The sequence below is a fragment of the Ananas comosus genome, linkage group 5 (genome assembly GCF_001540865.1).
Source record: "Ananas comosus cultivar F153 linkage group 5, ASM154086v1, whole genome shotgun sequence".
NCBI classification, from domain to species: domain Eukaryota; kingdom Viridiplantae; phylum Streptophyta; class Magnoliopsida; order Poales; family Bromeliaceae; genus Ananas; species Ananas comosus.
Genome location: NC_033625.1, coordinates 5,143,505 through 5,161,985, shown reverse-complemented (window position 1 = coordinate 5,161,985; position 18,481 = coordinate 5,143,505). Strand labels below are relative to the sequence as shown.

Genomic DNA, 18,481 nt, shown 5'->3' with positions numbered 1-18,481 from the left:
AGCTGACGTGGTGGACCATGGCCAGGTACCGCCATGTTCGGATCCACGTCAGCTCGGTAAATCGAACCGCCTCTCCAAGTCTCCCCTCGACGAACATCGTCTCCTCTTTCGCCCTTCGCTTCTCCCGAGCTCGAAAACCGCCGAAGGAACCCTAACCCTAACTCCTCCATGAGAGCTCCCTCCTCGTCCATCGAGAGCGAGTAATCTACGGGAATCGAACGCGAGATTGGTTTAGAAGCCATGTCCGCCAGATTGCTGCGACGAGTCCTCAAGGAGCAGGAGGAGAAGCGGCTTGGATCCTCCGAACCGGACCCCGACCTCGCCATCGACGCCGATGGCGATGAGGAGTCGGGGTCGCCCCCCGCCTCCGCCTCCGCTTCCATGAACCCGTTCGACCTCCTTGACGATGACCAGGTTGGTGCCCGTTCTCCGTAAAAAATTAGGTTTTGGATCTTTATTTCATCGGCTTGTAGATTAATTCATTATCTGAGGATTGGAGGATATGATGGATTGAGAAGGCCTGAACTCGTTCTTTTGACTTGCTATTGTTGTTATTGGATTGATTAAGTTAGTAATAAAGGACTTTGATATTTAAAAAAGAAGATTTCGGGATATTTTGGATATGCTAGTAGATTGGATTTGCCAATTTGAAGTTAATAGAGGTAACTAGGATTCGAGCTGAAAAAAGTCCGTTGCTGGGTGAGGCGTTTCTTTGATTCTTAATGTTGTGTGTTCTGATGATATACTCTGCAAATTTTATGCGAGTTTAGGTGATTTTACCTATCAGTTCTCTTTGTTCTTTTTTTTTTTTTTTTTCTTTTGTCTATTTCGTTCTATGTATTTTTCTGTAGTAGGATTATGCAAGCTAGTAATAGTTAATCAATAAGACTTTAATTAGTGCTTTGGATTGTACTTGATCATGGCTTGGTTGTTTTAAATAAGGGTTGAGCTTGGTTGTGTTGTGCGAGCTTTGTCTATAGGGATTGCTCCAACTCGTGGTCATGCCTAAAATGTTGCTTAGTTTCCTAGTTTGATCTTTCAGTACAACCCCTCATATATTTTTACCTAACACTGAATAGTGCTCTTTTTACTATAAACCCAACAATCCCTGTAACAATGGATTTATAATCATTACAGTTTTTCCTATGATGCAAACAATCCTAAGATGTAAACCCTAATGCGAAACTGATTATTGGTTATCTTGGGATACCGGGATGATCTAGCCATCTAGGGATGAACAAAGTTTCCACCCTAGAATTTGTCTTGAACAGAACACGCCCTAAGGGCATGTTCGACAAGGATAAATTGTGGAGGGATAACTCTTTTGTATCCATGGGGTATTCTTTTATTCCAAAATAAGCTATTACAGAATTGATTTTGTTTCTGATGTGGATTGGAAGAACAATTTTAATGAGTATAGGCATGACACATAAGAATGGAATGTCGTCATATTTACCTTGATAGCTAGGGATAAGGTGAACGGTAGCTTACTTGCCAGTCTTAGCAAGGAGAGTATATACAACATGATTCTAGATAATCCAGAACAGTAGTTTCAGTATGATCCCAGATAATCCAAAACTGAGTGCCATTTATTTTATGTCTACCAATAGCTTAATTACTCTTTGTACCTGAAGCAGGACAAAATAGTCATATATGCAATTTATTTTGCGAATAAGAGTTTTTCCAAGTAATGCCAGTGATATTTCAGAATTATTTGGAAGCATTCTTGGACAATATATTGGGGCAAAGAGAAAATTTTGATGCTCTATCCCTATTCCTTAAAAAGGGATGGTACAATTGAAAAGTCATTATATGTAAGTTGATCATATTATTTGATGTGTCAAGGATCAAAACAAGATGGTGATTTGGGTATCTGTGTTTCACTATGTTCAGATTCATGAACAATTCATGGAATTGGTTTGTCTTTTACTTGGTGTATGCATTATGTGTGGTGTTATATTTCATGCTAGAAAGATCATTGACGTCTTAGTTCTCCGCTCAAATTTAGTGATGAGTTTATTTACATTAAGTAGTCGCTTATGAGTTTAAACTCTTGACTTTTCATGCAGGAAGATGAAGTGGAAGCTTCTGTTGGAGATCTACCACTAAATGTTAGCGAACATCAAACTAAGGTCAGGAATCAAATATGTGTAATTCCTCCTTCCAAACGAAAATCAAAGAAAAAGAAGAAAAAGAACAAAGCAGATTCCTCATCTAAAACAAATTTGAAAGATGAAAAGTCATTAGATGCAATTCTTGAAGATTTATCTATTGGTCCAAGCCCTCCTACTCATCAGACCTCACCTCAGAGCACTAATGTAGTCAGTGCTGAGGCTCAGAGAAAGACACAATCACTTAGCACATCCTCTGTCCTAACGGTGGATCCCAAATTTTTAAAAGCTGAAAACGAGCTGCGCAAGATATTTGGTTCTAAAGTTGTTAATTCTTTTGAAAATCATCAAAGTGGCGGTAGTTCAAGGCAAATACACGGTGGAAGGCGTGCAGCTCATAACCCAAGAAAGACGCTTCTTATTTCTCCATCAAGCCATTGGCCTCGATGGGATTGGTCCATGTCAATGGAACTTCTTGAAACAAAGGATGGTGTTAATTATTTCAGGTAACATGTCCAGGTTTTCTTCTGAAAACCTTTCACCTGAATGTTCTCTTTTTCTGCCTCTGGGAAATAATAATCATTCACCCTCGTCTCATTTCCAGTTTGCAACTGGAGTTTCAAATTGGGTGCACTCTCAAGGGCGTGCATGAAATATAGACCCCAACTTATCTTATATGTAACAATTGAATAATACAATTAGTATTGCCCTCTAGAGATTGGTGTGTTCTTAAATCCTTTTACCTGAGAACCTTGAGCATGTTCAAGGTCATGTCTGATAGTTTTTTTTAATATCCATAAAATGTAGAATTTTTCGTCCCCTTCTGACTTTGGACATTAGCTTGTAGATGTGGTTTTGTGTTTATGATTTGACATACCTTCAAGATTAGTTAGAACTCTAACGGTCACTAGAACTAGGCATATCTGGGCTTATTTGCTTCCAAAGATTTACTAGTTGGAATTTTTTTTTCTCTCTCTAGAAGCTGATGATTTTTTAAATTTTTTATTTGATTAGTAATTTCAACTTCTTTTTCAATGGAGCAGTGTGAAACTAGGCCTTTGTGGAAATTGTGCATCATGGGACTTGTTTGTGCTTGATAGTTTGTAGTTTTAGCTTGAACTCTTGAAACACAACCAGGAACTCCTGATAGTGCTGATCTGAAACTAGGGTCGTAAACTTAGTTGAAACCAGGACATTTGGGTTCTAGTTAGATGGGCCTAAGCACAAGGCTTAACTGGAGACACAAGGCCTGAATTGGCCAAGCTTAGTTTATAGGGCCTGATTGAATTTATCTAGAGGATCACTTATTTGTTCTTGTTTGTTCTAGTTGAATCGCTTTGGTATGCAGAAACAGGAAAACCCACTATTCGCCTTCTAGAAATAGCTTAAAATTGCATTACTCTCCCAATATTGTCAAAAAAGAAAATTGAGGAACTCAAATTGAAAACTAACCTGAACAATAGTTAGAACTTCAGCGGCATGCAGTTTAAATGACTTAAGTATTGAATATCACGTTATAATTCGGCATAGTGAAGGTTTGAGATACATGCCCAACACTAAAGGAAGCATGCATGGTGAGCATAACAGTGCTCAAGAGTGTCTGTTATGCTCAAGAGTGGCTGTTATGCTCAAGAGTGGCTTTCATATTTAAATTCCTCATAGTATTGTTTGCATTGTCTGTTTTGTCAAAGGGGCTTACATGAACATATACTTCTTTTCAAGCTGGACATCTGAAAAATATAGGTTTATCAATTCTCCTCTTGGATGACATCATTCAAGAGTCTGAGCTATTACTCACCACGATTGGAACTTGATGAATCTTGCAGGTACGTGCATTCTGATTCTTGTGCTCATGCACAAGAAGCATTTGAAGCTGCCAAAGCTGCTAATGATCTCAATGCTATTGCAAGTATTCTGGCTCATTATCCATACCACGTAGAATCTCTTTTGACCTTTGCCGAGGTTTTCAAGTATTCAGGGGAGCATCAATCATCTGCTGATGCAATTGGGAAGTGCTTATTCGCACTAGAGTGTGCATGGCATCCTTTATTTAGCCCCCTACAGGGTAATTCCCAATTAAAATACAACCATGACACAAATAAGCCATTTTTCTCTGCCCTCTTCAGCCATATGAAGAACATGGACCGGCGTGGCTGCCATCGATCAGCCCTAGAAGTATGCAAATTTCTTCTATCGCTAGATTCTGACGATCCAAAGGGGGCTCTCTTTTGTATCGATTACTTTGCTTTAAGGTCACAAGAATATGATTGGTTAGAAAGGTTCGCTGAGGAGTACAGAACAGACAGCTCCTTGTGGTTATACCCTAATTTCTCGTATTCCCTTGCCATTGCTCGTTTCTATCTTGAGCGTGATTCAGCACAAAGGGAAGGTGCCGCTAGTACTGAAAAGGCAGCATCTCTCGATCTCATGAAACAAGCTTTAATGCTTCACCCTCTAGTTCTCAAGAAATTAGTTGCAAAGGCGCCTTTGAAGGATTCTACGTGGACCCAAATACTCAAAAATTCGTTCTTTGGATCAGCCAAACCAGGGAGCCCGTCTTTGGAACACCTGATTGATATATATGTTGAGCGCAGTTATCTTATGTGGAGGTTTCCGGAGTTACAAAATTTGTTGAAGGATGCTGCTCTCCTGGTGATTGAATTGCTTAAACAGAATAGCAGGGAAGCCCAGGACTGGTCATGCGTTAGAAAAGAGGCATTTTCTTCAGAAAAGAATGAGTAAGTCATTTCTGCACCTTGCTTTTGGACTTTTGTTGGTATGATTTTATTTTATGGTGGGAGTTCTCAAGAGATTGCACCTTGAAATTGCATCTTCTTGCAAAAGTCCCTTCATTTTTGGGGGGTCATTTAATTCGCGAAATTTGTGTCATAAAATTTTTTCTATATATATTGAAAGATAGATAGATTATCAAAAAATTCAGATTTTGCGACTGTGTATTAATAATATTCTTTTAGGGGTGTGGATGTAAATATGTATCTCTGTTTGCTTTCAAGCGAACATACTGATGTTACAAAACTTCCAAGTTCATATTATTTTTCCTGGCACCCGACTCATATATAGTACTTGAACAAGTGTACAGCTAATAAGCCTCCGGTTGGATTATCTTTTCTTTCTTATTTTCCCATCCCTTAACTGGCCGCAGAATCAAAGTGAGCCTTATATTGAATGTTTATTAACACTTTGATATCATGTTTTTTCCTCGAGTTTTAATTTACTACTTTAGTAGTTTTCATGTATGGCTTATTAGCAGTAAGCTTGAACTAATCAGTCTCCGCTCTGACTTCTTACGATATTTTCTGGATTACTTTTTCTAAGAGGTTCTTTTCTATTTTGTAGGTATTCCCATCTAATGGTCTCGGAGTTCTCCGATACAATTCCATCTCTTCCTCCAGAAGAACTAAGGCAAATTATGGTGGGCCCGCAAGTGGTGCATGAGATGCAAGGTGTTGTAAGAGAAGAGATTCACGAAGCAGCTCATGCTCCTCCACGCGAAGTCGCAGGTCGAAATGCTGCAATAATCTTTTTAGAGTCACTACTTCCGTGGGTTGATTACGGGCATGATGTGCAGCAAGATGATCATGATTAAAGTATGGTCTACTGATTGAGCCCGTTGCGTCATTAGTGGTGAGCAGAACTTTCATTCTCGATACTTTATGTTCAGCTTCATACCTGTAAAGTGGTAACTCCTTGCCTCTCTTCTTTGGTTAGATGAGATTTTCTGCTTCTGCAGATGGATGCAAACTGGTGCAAATTTCTTTACTGAACTAAATAATTTTCGCAGCATATATATAGTCTTTCGACTTTCAAGATGCATTTCTGAAACAATCTTAGATTAGTTTAAGCAGATGCTATTTGTATCCTTGAAATGCTAAGGTCTTGTTGTACTCTGCTTGCCTTTTCATTTAGGTTTTCTTCTTATTTTCCCAGTTCAAAACATTAAAGCGTGGAGGATGGCGGATTATGTGCAAACTATATATTGGATTCGATTTGGCGGCAAAAACATTAATAACTGTGTTTATTTTTGTTACTTTTTTATTTAAATACGCGTTTCCTAACCAACCTAAGAGAAAAGATAAGAGGAGTGCATCTGCTGGTGCAGCCAATAATTGTTTCTTATTAGTATTTCTTTGTCGTATCATGCAGCTGTTTGGAGTTGCAAACAAAGAGTGGATTGCAAAGGCAGTCCATGAAGGACATGTTATTCATCAAAAGAATGGGCACATAAATTGGTGAGATCCTACCTGATTCAATCGTAAAATTCTGCGGTGAGCTTGTGGTGATGATCAGTTGCAGTTATCGTTACCGACCTTTTCTTCTGTTCGTCATATTTGTGTTTCGGCTGGTTGAGGAGTTTCAATTACTTGTCAATCAATATGTTTAACTATATGGATCCTTATCATGGGTAACATATAGGAATTTCAAAACGAACACCCCAAAAAACCTAGAAAATAATTAATAGTCCGTAATTTTCAGTCAGATGAAATTTTGTCAATTTCCTATCCACTTGTTTCTTGATTTTCCCAAGCCCTTTCGCAGCCTTTGCTTGTTAGGGCACACAAACAAAGAAATCATTTTCCTGTATATATGTGTGACATCTAAGTTTTTTTTTCTCTTCACGAGAGAGAGAGAGAGAGAGAGAGAGAGAGAGAGATTGTTTATACATATGACGAGCTAAAGAGTGATTGTTTATACATACGACGAACTTGAATTGGTTAAGAAACATCCTAATTTTGAGTATGTGTAAGAGTTTCTGATGAGATATCAACAAGAAGGGTTGTAGGTTCAAAAACAACCTATCATCTGCTTCTATCATCCGGGTATATACTCAAAAGGCTCCCTAATACTGGTAGCTGTAGCATCATCTCAAAAGTACAATCTCCTATCGTTAAGGCCATAGACCTCCAAAATACTAAAAAAAGGAAAAAAGAGAAAAGGGAAAGCATATGTTAGTTCAGATTCGACTATTCGGTCTTTTAGTCGCTGCTTTGGCTCGCCATGCTGCGGAGTTTGGTTAGCATGTGAGCGGCTGCGGATTCGCGTGCTTCGCGCGGGCTTCGCACTGAATCCCCATCAGCAGTGCATTCAAAGTCTACACCCTTCACTGCTACACTGGCCTGAAACTTTCCTGCGTTACAGAATTTAAGAGAATATATTCATCAGAGATAAGAAAATGGGTGAAACGTGTAGGATGTATCAGATAGGCCCGCCCTGTACTGTTCTCGATTTTGCGGCTGGTCCCTGAATTGCAATTCCATCCCTGGCTTCCAAAAAAATCCGTGACTCTATTGTATAACAAGACCTTCTATTGCAAGGACATTGGAACAAGAGGAGTTATTTTATACTGGGGACAGAAGAAAAGAGTCTTTTTTTCAAGGCCAGGGATGAAATCTAAACATATGAAGAGTTTGGGAACTAAAAATGTGGACGGGCAAGCAAAATCATTTTGGACAAGCTTTTGAATGCTTTCCGAAGGCTCCACTTCATCACTAATTAGAGGAGTATGTAATGTCTATAAAGCTAGCTCATCTTATGATTTTTACTGTTGGGTAAAAGAACAACAATTTTTTTCTGTCCTAAAAGGCCAAAAAGAGGTTGCAAGGCATGTAATTCATATGATTGAACTTAGGGCTTACCATCTGCAACAGAGGGAAGCACACCATATCTTGGGAGTATCCAGTTATTCTCCAAGCAAATATCGTCCAGCTCCTGAATTATCAAGTTATTAGTGAAACCGTAGACGGTTTAAAATAAGAAAACGGAAAAATTTTAGCAATTCTTTATGGAGCTTGAATTATCATCTGCAAAGTAACCCAATTTAAGAGTGGAGTACTTTCTAAACTGGGATAAAGGGTTTTTGTGAGATTCGTAATCGGATTTCATAAAAACGGTGAATAACTTAAACATATTTCCAACGCAGTTATATCAAAATGCCTCTTGCAAAAAACAATTTAATAGTGGAGAAAAATTATTAGTTGAAGAGATAAAAGTTTGCAACAGAAAGAGCAAGTTGTAAAATAACCAAAAAAAAAAAAAAATCTCTGTGCAGAGCTTGATTAGCTAGATAATGTATGACCTGCCAATAATGTTGTCACTGCAAATATATGACATAAGAGTCGAGATATTTTAAAGGAAAAGAGAAAAAAAGGGCATAATAATAATTGAGATATTCAAAAGTAATCTTGGTTGATAGAGAAAAAATGCAATTAAATTGATAGGATCTCTTGCCTGGCATGAACTCCGTAAACAAAGAACTGCCTCTGATAATGTCTTTCTTTTCAATCTTTGATTTTGGCGCCTTTCATCAGAACACGAAGAAAATCCGATTTGCATTTCATCTGAGGCTTCTGCTCTTGACTCAGCTATCAACATTTTCTTTTCCCCTTCTACATAGAACATGATACAGAAGCATTAAATACTGCTAAATTTGCTCATTTCTGCAATAATCAGAACTTATTTAAGTTCAAATGAGAATATGCAGTTGTCGTCAATTGCATAACAATTTTCTTTTTCTGAGAATCAATATTTCCATGTTAGTTAAGATGGAGCATGACGGCCTACAGCAGAAACAAAAGAACCCTCATAAACGACACACAGTGAATAAACTAATATAAAGCAAATAAACCATACTATACCAGTTAAAATTGTCTGGATTTTCATCTCACACTGAGCAATTTCGTCTTCCAGAATGCGTTGTTTTTGACACTAAAATATCCAAAAATGATCAGAGTAGCTCATTATTAAGCAAGTTTCACAAGTAACAACAAGCAAAAGATGGTAAAAATAAAATGTAAAAAGTAAGCACATACCAGATCATCCCTTCTTTTCTGTAGAGCTCGTAAGGAAGAATGTAGAAAATCATTTTTCTCCTCTTGATCAAATGGCGCAGAGACAAGTTGATGATAAGATTTACCTAGCCCATCTTGAATGAGACCAGCCTGATCTACTTTGCCTGATAGTTCTCTATTTAGGCCTTTTACAGAGCACCGCTTCTTAATTGAGTCAAGTACGCTTACCTGACAAAAGACCAGATCGTTATGCCTTAATTTCAAAAGCATGTTATTTCCATTAGAATTGCAAGTTGTTCAATTTCTAAGTACAAATTTCAATTTCTAAGTACCTTGTAGGCATGATGGAAATCAATACATATTCAATATAAGACAGGTACATTTTATAGAACTAGCATTTTCACATTTACAAATAAAAGATGATCAACATAGATTAATGTCTTTGGTATACATTCAGACAAATTCCTACTCAGATGTATACAAATAGCTTACTTTAATCTGTTCTGTTTCAAAAGGCTAGAGGAATTATTGAAGAATACCACGCTGCATGAATATCATTGCAACAAGGAATATTTTTTTCTTTCTTTCATTCATTCATTCATTCATTCATTTTTTATTTTTTTCTTTGAGGAAGAAAAGAAGAACACTGTCTAGGGGATTGATGTCAAGTGCCAACAGTAATAGAAATCCATATCTGCTCTAACCGACCTTATACATCATGCTAATATGTTGAAAATGAAAATGTAGACAATGTTAAAGTATGATGGCACTACTCCTATACGTTTAGGTTGTCCATTCTATTATAATATGTTCGCTTTTTTCTCAAGATATCTCTTGAAGGAAGCACACAAACTGCAACATAAGAAGTACAATTTGATTACGTCAATAGCATCACTGTGGAATTTTGCATACCTTGTCATTACAGTCATCAATAGTGATTTTGTTTGCAGAACAAGATTTCTCCTCTGTCACAGGATCTGAATGAGTGTCTGAAACTGTCTTTGCCCTCTTGATATCATTCACATCAAGTGATTGTTGCCGACTATTCAAAGGCAAACATTCTTTCTTGCTTGTAACTGTATCTACTACACTCTTTTTACTAGTTAAAATTTCTGAACAATGCACATTCTGAAGCAAGTTATCATTTGTTGCCTCTTCTTTTATAGATGGCGGTTTGTCCAGCTTCATGGAACAATGACCGCCACAATCTTCTACTTTAGGAATAACTGCTGATGATTCATTTTTAGATGCTCCATAGTTTCCATTCTTTTTGAATTTCTTGTTTCCGATATTGTTGTCTCTGTAACTCGGTATGTCCACAGATTGTTCACTGCAAGGAGTTTGTTTGTTTGCTCTTTGGTCTTCATGAAGAGATGCTTTCCTAAGCAATGCAAGTGTCAGTTAGAACAATATGCTAAGAATATATCTATTCACATATATATCACTTGAAGACTAAATTTACATATACGAACTCCAAAAATTTCTTTTTTACATAACTAGTGTACTTTATAAAATATCTCCTCTCCAACTTTCTCAAATGTAAACCCAACTTTGCGCAACTGATTAACGGTTCCTCAACTTAACAATGTGGGTATTTTTGTAAGAAACTAAAGATTCAAGGGCTATAAATGTACAACAGTATGCATGTAAATAGTGATTTTGTTTGGAATATACATAAAAAAAGCCTACAATTGCAATTCACTATTCTATAACATGACGCATTGTATGTCATAAGGGCTAATCATCACCCGTTTGTCAAACCGGATAAGATGTCAGCATATGGTAATAGCAGATAATGCTCAACTACTGATGTTACTTCTGCAGTGACGCCCCCTCTGACTAAAGGACCTCTCAAGCTGCACACACAGAGAGAGAGAGAGAGAGAGAGAGAGAGAGAGAAAGAGAGAAGAAAACGAAAAAAAAGAAGTAAACACCTTTTTATGGTAAAATTGATGCTGTAAGGAACAACAATTATCAGATATCAAAGACAGCAGAATAACTAATGGGGACAAATTAGTTACCTGTGGGACTCTTGCACAAGCAGCCCACTTTTTAATTTTTTACAATTATAGTCCACTCTTTTCATTTTTGCAACTTTGGGCCAAAATATCATTTCATGGAATGAAATGCTCCTGCCAGGTATTGTGATGAATCTGTGGATTTGAGTCAAATGCCATTTTTGTGCATGTGAAGATAGTTTTATCCAAATTTGCATAAATTAAAAAGAGAGGACAAAGTTGACAAACAAAAAAAGTAAACTATTTTTCCAAAGTGACCTTTACACTTGTTAAATCAACTACAATAACCCTTCTTCACAACTAAAACTTGCGACTTGCGAGCATAATAAACTACTATATAGTGCACAAATATAAACTCATAACAATAGCAAACCTGTTGAGTACATCTTTTACAGGGACTTCTGTAAGTCCCTTGTTCACAGCTTCAGTATAACACATTATATATAACCTAGCAGTCGTCCTCTCTTTGCTTAATGAGTAAGCCAAATCACGTTCCATGACGCGCAAATTTGTGCGAGTGATCCCTACATTACAAACCAATATATTTGAGAATGGAATAACAGAAACAAAATGCAAATTTAACAAAAATCAAGACTACTGTTCATTAAGAAGGTGCTCAGCTCAGCCAACGAATTGTAAAATAAACTAGCCAGAAACTAAACTCACCTGTTATATACTCCACTTCAGAAAAAGCAAGCCGTTGAAGCTCATCTTCACATGGCTTATCTAAAGAACCATTTGCAGTTTTCTTCTCCGCAGATGTATGTTTTTTCAGCTGTTTACCGCCTACCACAACTTCGCCCGGTGAGCCGAGTTCTTTTTCCACCAATGACCAAACCCCCTTAGTCACAGAGCTGAACTGAAGAAGACACGTTTCTTTTGTAGGATTGATTAAAAAAACAGCGACTTTTGAAATTGGCCACTTCTCCATATCTGGAGCACTTTTTGATGCATCTAATGCCGCAGAAATACTACAGCCATCCATGACCATTTTCTCCGTGATTGAAAGCTGTTTCTCGAGATCTGCTAATCCACCATTGCAGTTATGCATGAACTTCATATAGTTCAATAAAGCAGGTTTAGCAATGGATGCAGACTTGCAGAAAGACTCGAAACCAAGAAATTCAAGTTGCGGAAACTGCCTCCTGTGGTAGTAATTGTAAAGCAGCACAACTGCTTGCATCTGGAGCAATGCAAGAAAGTATAATAATTTAGGACGAGTGAAATGCAAAAGAAACAACTGTTTCAGGCGAGTGAAATGCAAGGTTGAAATGGAGAGGGGGGCAATTGAGAGATAGGGGTGAAAGTGAAGGGGCGCATTTTTGTAATTTAGCCATAAGGAAACAAAAGAAAGAGGCAAAAATGTAAGTAGGCCCCTCACCGTAGGCCAATTTACAAACAGACCCACAACTATTTTTCTCAACTTCAAATTATTTTAAGTTGGTGATTTTTCTAATTTGAACCAAGGAATGTTGAAGTTAATGACGCCATTAGCTATCAATGGTTAAGAGTCCACGAAGGCCCTGTTTAGATGTTGGAATAAGATATCCAATAATAACTCATTCACTATGAAGATTTTCTTGTGTGATCAGAAGCTAAGAGTTTGATTTTTATTTTTTGAAAAGTCATTGCATCCATGGTTTGGTATGGTAGGATGCATATTTCTAGTTTGAAGGCCGATTATATGGAACTTCCTTCTAGAATGGAATACTGTATTCGGTCTCCAAATCATTTTTTAAAAATAAAATAAATCACTTCGTAGATAAAATATGTTATCATATCAAATTATGGATAGCAAGAACTTTGAAGAAAAAAAAATCAAACTCCTTATCTATAATCATATTAGAAAATTCTCACACGGACTTGGATAACTTATTCCAAGGCCCAAACATTCCTACGTAAATCAAAGCAATATACCAAATAAGATGTTCATGCATCCAAATAGGATCAACTATTTCATCAGCCAAAAAAGTATTCAGAAAAAGCTAAATTAAACAAAAAAAATCCGAATAGATAGGTGAAAACAACTCAGAATTGGAAGAATCGAATTTTTTGGGAATCTTTAAGGGCACTATTTCAAAATGGCCTACATTTGAGGGGGTATCTTCACATTCGCAGCGAATAAAAAAAAAATAAAAAATAAAAAAAGAAAGAAAGAAAGAAACAAGAAAAAGAAGACGACCAAGCCAATGTAGAATAATAATAATAATACCTGCTTCCCCATTTCCTCTTGCTGAGAAATCGAAGGGGGGTTCTGCGACGAACCCCTCATGGGGAGGAGCGGCGCGATGAGGTGGTCGATTAGGGCTTCGATCGTGTCCTCCATGGGCACCAATGCGGCCGCTTCCGACGATCCTCCTCCCGCCATCGGAGACGGGAGATCGGAGGAAGAAGAAGAAGATGATGTTAGGGCTTTTGATTAGGGTTTCTTATAGTTGGATTGAGAATTAGGGTTTTGATTAGGGTTTCTATTTTTGGGCGATTTGTTGTAGGTGGGAGTTGGAAGTGGAAGGGACCGGCGAGTGCCGACCAAAAATGGGTGAGAGGAGAAAAAGGCGCGAAAATGGCGTGAGAATAACCGGGTGCGTACGGTGCCCTTCGTTTATTTATATAGTAGCCTTTTACTTGCAGTAAAAACGCATAAAGAGAGAAAGTACTGCGTGCACCGGGTGCGTCCGCGCATGTGTGGACCGATATTGCTTAACCGTTCATCGCATCTCAAACTCATCTCTACGTCCGCTTGGTCGCTTGATGATGGTTTGTGGGGTTGGGTGCATGGGATGTATACATGCACCAGGTGCAGGGAAGGGTTTCTAGGAACGGAGCGAAATCTCGGCCGTTGGTAGCTACAATAATGCACTGGCTCACGCCTTATGCATGTGATTCTTCATCTTTTGCCTCTTTTGTAGGAAAAAACAAAAAAAAGAAAAAAGAGAGTCCACTTTATTTTCCGCCTTTCTCAGATTAGTTTGGTGAAGAACAAAATTTATAATTTCCTTACTAATTTTTGCAAAACATCTAAGCCCAAGAAATAGATCTGTTTAGTTTATAATTGGCACAGCAGTTCTACGTACTAGACAATCCTACCACTCGTTATCAAAAAAATCACATATGACTCAAATTTGAATTTCGTCTTTATAGTTTTGAATTGTAACAATTTAATCCCAAAGTTCAATGTGTTTTCAACTTCAACCTTATGTATCATATTCAATGATGTTTGATCCAAATTTAAAATTCATCAATGACCTTGGAGTTTAACAAAGAAAAATGACATGGAACCTTCTTTAGATGATACATTAAGACTATTGATTTGTTGCAATCGAAACCATGAGGTTGATACGTAAATCAGGATCAAACTTCAGGGGCTAAATTTAAATTTGTAATTATGGCTAAAATCATCCATAAAATACAGAAACTTCTTCACACAAGCTATTATCTCCTAACCCGAGCCAAATTGCACCCAACATTGTGGCAAAATCAGGTCAAATAAATAGAAATCACAGAATTGATTATCAAATATGACATGATATAATAATATTTTAGGTGGAGAAGGATAAACACATATAATTGATTATATTAATATCTACCCGCCGTATCGCGCGGGTCACTACACTAGTTGATGCATGATAGTTAATGAAGTACAAGAAGGCTATGTTAAAATCGAAACTAAAACAGTCAACAAATCTCAGACGGAAGATTGCTTCTGCGCCATGCCCAGTAGTTTAGTCGCATTGGATCCATCGCCTCTAAGATAGAGCAAATAACAGCCGCTAGATTCGCATTCGAGGGCTCCGATCTATCGTGCCTCATAGATTCAACCACCTCCTTGAGTTCTTCAGAAGGCTGGAGACCATTGCAAAGGAGATCCAAGAGAAGGCTCAAAGCAAGCACGCGGCTGCAGTCGGTTTTTAGAACTTTCAAACATAAATCAGTGAGGCGGTTATCGTTCAATAACAAGTTGGTCTCGCCCTTGTATAAGCCGCGTAGATATCTCCACGGACTCTCATTTTGCGGGTTTGCTAAGATCGCTTCGATTGTGTAGTCAACTTCTGAATCTCGCATGGCTTGGAGGCCCCCCAGGAGTGGAGATTTTGTGATCACAAAGTATCGCTGCAAAACAATTTTCAGATCAATAAGATATGCATATAAAAGGTGAATATGTATGGAGACCCCCCTTAACTATGGGCCATTTCAAATGTAGGGAGTAGCAGAGCTCTAAAGTGTTTTCGGAAAATTTTCAAGCTCTAAAGCATCAAAATAGTTTGGTTTTACAGAACGCATGCCCGAACTAGGACTACGTTTCCTATGGTTCTTTGCCTCCAGTTTCGACGACGCTACCTCAGGAAGTAGGAGTAAACATTTAAAAAACTATGCTCCGCTAGTCACATACCTGATTCCAAGCTGAATTATTGAAAATGTCGTCTTCAAGAAGTTGGTGGCAGTAGTCAAGCTCATTTTCCCATCCACCCAATGCCTGAAGAACCCACTGCACCAAAGAATGATATATTATGTTTTACATTTTTATGTCAACCACAGAAGGGTCATTGACTAATACCAGAGAACAGATTATTCTATCGCACTCAATACATCAAGAATAAAAGCATAATAACTGGATGAAACAACGCTATTTGGTTAAAACGAAAAATATAAAGGACAAGGAGATAGGTTCAAGTTCAATGGCCTGTTTGATCTGCGAAGAGCTTCCAAAAATGTGTTGTTTGAGTAGAGCAGTTCAAAGAAAAACCATTAGAATTATTTTATGAACTCTACAGTTTCTCACTGCAACATAACAGAAGCTTCAAATTGGAGGTTCAGTTTTAGGGACCAAACGCTTACCACAACAACTTCTAATCAACCAAATGGGAAGCTTCTGCTCCTGGCGAACAGAAGTTATTTGAAATACCAGGCCGAACAGGCATCAACTAATTAACCAGTTTCATGGAAGTTTAACTGAAAAATATAGTTACTACACAAACGTCGTTAATTTCAATTAGGACCGTTTAAGGTGAGGGACGTGAAACAAACCTGCCTGTGAGACCAGGCATGGTAATTTTTTGCATCTAGAGCAAGTACACTCCTTGTAAATTCATGCTCTCTGTTCGCAGCCTCCGGCCCCAATTTCTCTGCAAGCCACCGCCTATGATGCCTACATGATGTTCAAATATCAATAAATGAAGAGATTCTAAGAATTCCATAACAACAGATATTTAGCTGTTCCCTTGCAAACAAACACGGGGGTATAAACATCCAATGAAACAGTGATGGATCTTCAATCTAGTCAGTGACTAGAAAATAAAAGAAAAAGAAAAATTATGCCTATTGAAATGTGGAAAAGAAGTCTGCCGTACTAAAATGCATATTCCCAAATGATGCAGCATTCAAGGCTAGTGCGGCCACATGGCCCGCAAAGAATTGTTTAAATAGAGGTTTTAGAGAAGCTCCAATAATTTTCTACCAAGCCAGAAGCAGCAGAAATAATTTGGAGCTCTGTCTTTTGGGGCCCAGCAACTTGTTTCATTTTTCCCCATGCAAGAAGAACCTCTAGACATTTTTTTTTCCCTTCTTCCTTTGCAAATGTCTGTTTTCTACCTTTTAGAGTAGAGAAAAGGACCCAAAAGCCAAACCGAATAGGTATAAATCAACTCACCAGATCTGATAATTTTTTGAATTATGTGAAGCAGTATGATCAACAAATTCCCTTTCTTTAAGAAGATCAACATTCAGCGCCTCAAGTACAAGTCGTCTGAAATGCCATATCTAAGGAAATTAACAAGCACAGATTAATGATGCCAATAATAGATATTCATATCATACAACAGTACATGGAAGTTGAATGAAAAGTTATGAGCGGAAAACAATAACATTAGCCACAGCAGGGACTAAGATAGATGGCTAAGTTATATTCAATTTGAATTCATTCGAAACTATAAATGAGTACTTACAAACTTAAACCTAGATTTCATTTAGGACTAAAACTCTTTACTACAGAAAAAAAGAAGAAGAAAAGAAGCATCCTTATCTACAATTTCCAAAACTCTTTCCTCCCAAAAAACTCTCCTATCTATGCATACATAGAAATTAAAAAAGACTATAAAAGAGAATAGACTCAAGTAGCAGATTTTGGTCAGCGATGACAAACTAATAATTCCAACCATCCCTTTTATTCAGCCATCTGCAGCACTGTGGAAAAAACTTTATGAGGATCGTCTTGGTAAAACTGATTAATATTGGTTAGTCCAGGAATTTCTAGCCAACCCGAGAATTGTACTATCCCTTTCTTGATTCCTAGTTATTACTTAGTTTTACCATTAGCAGGATATCCTAGAGATAAAAGTAAGTTCTCCCCAGCATCAAATGTAACCTCATATTGCTTCCTAAATTGAAATAATCATGCGAACTATCCCCATAAATAACCAGGCAAAACCAAGCATGAAGTTTTCATTTACTGTGAAAACAAAATCAACCTACAAAGGCAAAAGGGGAAAGAATTTCTCAGATCAAATTTATAGTCCAATATGTCAAATGTGAAATACCTAAGCATGACATTTAAGTCTCTAAAAAGCATGCCTAAACGTAACCGAGGGATATGTAGCAACTCTCTAACAAGGCACGGAGTGCTCAAGTGGATAACTTCAATGTTCATAAAAATAAAATCTTTCCATGAAATCCTAATCAAATTCTGCTAAAATCTAACTAAAAAAATTTGAAGCTGAGGATTCCAATCAGGTCATATACTATCACAGCTCAGAAGCAAGCTCGACTTATCCTCCACTAGACTCCGAGCAAAACCCATTGCTTCCATAAAAAACCTAAAATTCCCGTTTCCTCACTAATTTGAGCTCGAAAACGAATCAAAATACACATAAGAGTGAGAAAAAAAAAAGGGATCGATGCGGGGAGGGGTAAGGGTTATACAGTGTAGTTCCCGGGATTCATCTCGATGGCTTCTCCGGTGAGGTCGAGGGCGCGGGGGCTCCGCTCCCCGGCGAGGTAAACCGCGCGGAAGTAGTCCATGGTCTCGCGGAACTCGCCGGAGTAGGCGATCGCCACCACCGGGCGCGGCCCCTCGTCCTGGGGCACCGGCCGCACGTCCGACCACTCCGGCCGCTGCCCGATCGGGATCCGGGCGCCGCCAAGCTCGTCGTCGGAGGAGGAAGATGACGACATCGGGGGATCGGGGAGAAAAGGACGGATCGATCTAGGGTTTTTGATGAGAGGGGGGAGTGGGGGTGGCGGAGGTGGTGGTGGAGAGAGAGAGAAAGAGAGAAAGAAATTGGTGAGCGCTTTTGGAGATGCGAACGAGAGGAGTTAGTCAAGTTTTCATCTTGGTCCCCGAGGGTTCCATATTTGCAATTTAGTCCATTTATCTGCTAGTTTTTACTTGGCTAAATTACCCCCCAAAAAAAATTTTATAAAATTATTACAATAGCATTAATTATTCCTCCTGCAGACCCAAAATTTTAAAATTAAATTCAATACTGTAAAACTTTATAAAAATAAATTAACAGATAAAATTAGTTATAACAAATACAAGATTGAATAAAAT

General features: G+C 38.1%; 3 protein-coding genes across 7 annotated transcripts; 1 reads left to right on the top strand and 2 right to left on the bottom strand.

The window, feature by feature from the left end:
* LOC109710131 (transcription factor 25) lies at positions 91-6,713 on the top strand. 3 transcript variants are annotated; one of them, XM_020232583.1, is made up of 5 exons: positions 91-414; positions 2,070-2,617; positions 3,938-4,849; positions 5,469-5,756; positions 6,060-6,173. In XM_020232583.1, the coding sequence occupies exons 1-4, from the start codon at positions 241-243 to the stop codon at positions 5,716-5,718; spliced, it is 1,884 nt and encodes a 627-aa protein (XP_020088172.1). In that variant the 5' UTR covers positions 91-240; the 3' UTR covers positions 5,719-5,756; positions 6,060-6,173. The 3 variants fall into 3 exon arrangements, with proteins under 3 accessions (XP_020088172.1, XP_020088171.1, XP_020088170.1); XM_020232582.1 differs by lacking the exon at positions 6,060-6,173 and adding an exon at positions 5,841-5,939; XM_020232581.1 differs by lacking the exon at positions 6,060-6,173 and adding an exon at positions 6,276-6,713 and having other exon boundaries at positions 92-414.
* Positions 6,766-13,498, bottom strand: LOC109710130. 3 transcript variants are annotated; one of them, XM_020232578.1, is made up of 10 exons: positions 13,148-13,498; positions 11,602-12,118; positions 11,309-11,459; positions 10,666-10,773; positions 9,830-10,298; positions 8,939-9,145; positions 8,765-8,834; positions 8,358-8,515; positions 7,766-7,838; positions 6,766-7,257 (listed from the first exon to the last, which is right to left on the bottom strand). In XM_020232578.1, exons 1-10 carry the CDS (start codon positions 13,301-13,303, stop codon positions 7,106-7,108), a joined length of 2,061 nt encoding a protein of 686 aa, XP_020088167.1. In that variant the 5' UTR covers positions 13,304-13,498; the 3' UTR covers positions 6,766-7,105. The 3 variants fall into 3 exon arrangements, with proteins under 3 accessions (XP_020088167.1, XP_020088168.1, XP_020088169.1); XM_020232579.1 differs by having other exon boundaries at positions 8,358-8,512; XM_020232580.1 differs by lacking the exon at positions 10,666-10,773.
* LOC109710992 (protein farnesyltransferase/geranylgeranyltransferase type-1 subunit alpha) lies at positions 14,423-18,217 on the bottom strand. Its single transcript, XM_020233847.1, has 5 exons — positions 17,851-18,217; positions 16,583-16,692; positions 15,961-16,081; positions 15,326-15,421; positions 14,423-15,045 (listed from the first exon to the last, which is right to left on the bottom strand). The coding sequence occupies exons 1-5, from the start codon at positions 18,100-18,102 to the stop codon at positions 14,611-14,613; spliced, it is 1,014 nt and encodes a 337-aa protein (XP_020089436.1). The 5' UTR covers positions 18,103-18,217; the 3' UTR covers positions 14,423-14,610.